The sequence below is a fragment of the Saccharomyces eubayanus genome, chromosome X (genome assembly GCF_001298625.1).
Source record: "Saccharomyces eubayanus strain FM1318 chromosome X, whole genome shotgun sequence".
NCBI lineage: Eukaryota > Fungi > Ascomycota > Saccharomycetes > Saccharomycetales > Saccharomycetaceae > Saccharomyces > Saccharomyces eubayanus.
Window position 1 is genome coordinate 21147 of NC_030985.1, and position 2331 is coordinate 23477.

Here is a 2331-nt window from a genome sequence, read left to right on the forward strand (position 1 = left end):
CAGAACTGGTTACATCAGAGGTTGTGGCAGAGGTTGAACTGCTCACCTCAGAAGATGTGGCAGAAGTTGAACTGCTCACGCCAGAAGATGTGGCAACGGAGCTGGTTACATTGGATGAGGTAGCAGAACTAATGGTTGTGGCCGGAGTAGAGGATGTGATGGATTCTGTTGTAACCTGAGTAGATGGGACACTGGATGAGCTGACGCCGGTTGGTGTTTTAACTTCAATGATGGTTTCAACCGTTGGTAAACTATTGAGGCCTGTGATAGTAGATGTCTKAGTGTCTGTCGTTGTRTACRCACCRGTCCATGGTTCCGTTGTGGTTGTYAGWATGCCAGTAATTGTGTTGTTTTCGGGATTCGTAACATCACAATTMGCTTGGGCCAGGTTATTGTCAAAAGAATAGACGTATCCTTCATAGTTATCGTAAATAGTASTACCGTTTGGSAATGTCATGCCAATTGGAAGTGTRGCTGAAGAATYAGCATTCGAAAAAACTATTTTCATTGGRTAGTARTAACCWGCATACATGTATWYTGACCCTTCSACATRCYCAWWCTGTTTTCCRACACCATCGACTGTGAAATCRGTTGATGTGGCAGGCGGTTCCTCTTGTGCACAACATCCRAATGCAGTGTCACCCCCRAYTGATAAAATWGCTGARTCATCYACCRTTGGAAAGGYGAATGTGTAAGARCCATCTTCTGGTGGTAAGAAGTAGCCTGTCATTTCTATGGTCACGTTTGTTGGAGTAGTATAGAAGCCAAATAGATCTGAACTCCAATAGGCAGCATCTCGGTCGCAATCGTCTGTGTCACGTTTTGTACTAGCGTAGACCGGTTCGGTTTCAGTGGGACAGTTTTCATCGTAACGCTTACGTACCATCTCGGTAATAGGGGTGGGATCATTACATGAGTTATAGGTATCACAAGGAGTGTTATAGTAAATCGAAAGAGCCGTCTGTCCACTGACAGAGCCCAATTTTTTCGTATTGGCATATCCGTAAGCCATATATGCCGAATCAGTATATGTGGAGTTGTCACCTAACGCATACTCGTAAAAGTTGATATTCATCCCATTTTTCCTCTCGTTTGTTGGCAAACATGCTTCTGTACTCGAAGAAGCAGCATTAGCTAGCGCCAAGAAAGCCAAGAGCGCCGAAAATATGTTTCGATAGATGGGCATTTTAGGTTTATCATTCTGTTTTAACAAAACTTATAAGCTAGATTATCGATAAAGACTCTATACTCAATAAACAAAAGAAGGAGTTCGCTCTTTTTATATGTTTTGTATTCAGTGAAAATGCAACTGGCAGGTGCCTAATGGTGTATTACTACTGTGAAATAATTTGAAAGCGAATCGTCTGCAGCCATAAACCATTTCCAGCAACTTTCCTTTCCTGTCGGCATTTGCGCTCAAAATATAAGGCAAATAGCCCATTTTCATGAAAATCCGTTTGTTGATATCTCCTACCTGCAATAGGAGCAACTGGAGCAGTTTACCAAGCCTCAACAACGGTAAAAAAAAAAATAAAGACTAATAGGACGCCCGCTGCACGATTACAGTCAGACGCGCTTCGGATTATTCACAACAGATGCACGACAGTTCCGCAGCAAGATGTTTGTTTTTCCTCTATCATGTACTTCTGCATCGGGCTGTAGCACAGCTTCTGAGGAGTTTATAAGAATAAAGGGAGACTTAACCCAAACTTTAAAGCTGATCAAAAATATGTGTGTGTGCTGAAGGGGGGTTTCTTTTCTTCTATTCTGCCACCATAAACCGTTACTGATAACAACAAATCACTGTCACTGTCACTGTTACTGTCACTGTCACCGTAGTATTTCCGTGCCTGTGGGAAAAAAAAAAAAGAAAGAAAAAAATGGAAGAAAAAGTTGCAACGCCAAATAGTCTTGTGAAAAATGCATGCTGCGGAATTCCTTAAAGGAGGAAAACTTTTCACAGCTTTAATGTAAAATAAGGTTTCAGCAGTCAGCGATGTGTACTAGTAGGGAATTGATCTCTTTGAAAAAGCCGTGGAAAAGTGACGTCTGCAGTCGAAGTAGAAGCTATTTGAGGGTCCATTCTAAAATAAGAAGCTTGGGTCCAGCTAGAGTTACAATTTCTTCATTTTAAGGGGAAAAAACACGATCGACAACAACACTCTAGCGCAGAACACTCCTTGAATTTGCCGATTATACACAATTAAGGCAGATTTTTTTTTTTTCATTCCTTGTTTTATCGGCTGATTTTCAGAGTAAACGCAACGAAGTAATTTCATCACAAGAACTCTATGTTTACATCGTGGTTAGTGCAAGATATGCCTAACAATC

At 41.2% G+C, this 2331-nt stretch overlaps 1 protein-coding gene across 1 annotated transcript; it reads right to left on the bottom strand.

Annotated features, from left to right (window-relative positions):
• On the bottom strand, positions 1-1186 carry DI49_2823 (uncharacterized protein; the record flags this gene model as incomplete). The annotated part of the gene is made up of 1 exon (XM_018365930.1): positions 1-1186. A coding segment is annotated over one exon (1186 nt), but the record flags the coding sequence as incomplete, so codon positions are not given.
• Between the last annotated feature and the right edge of the window lie 1145 nt (positions 1187-2331).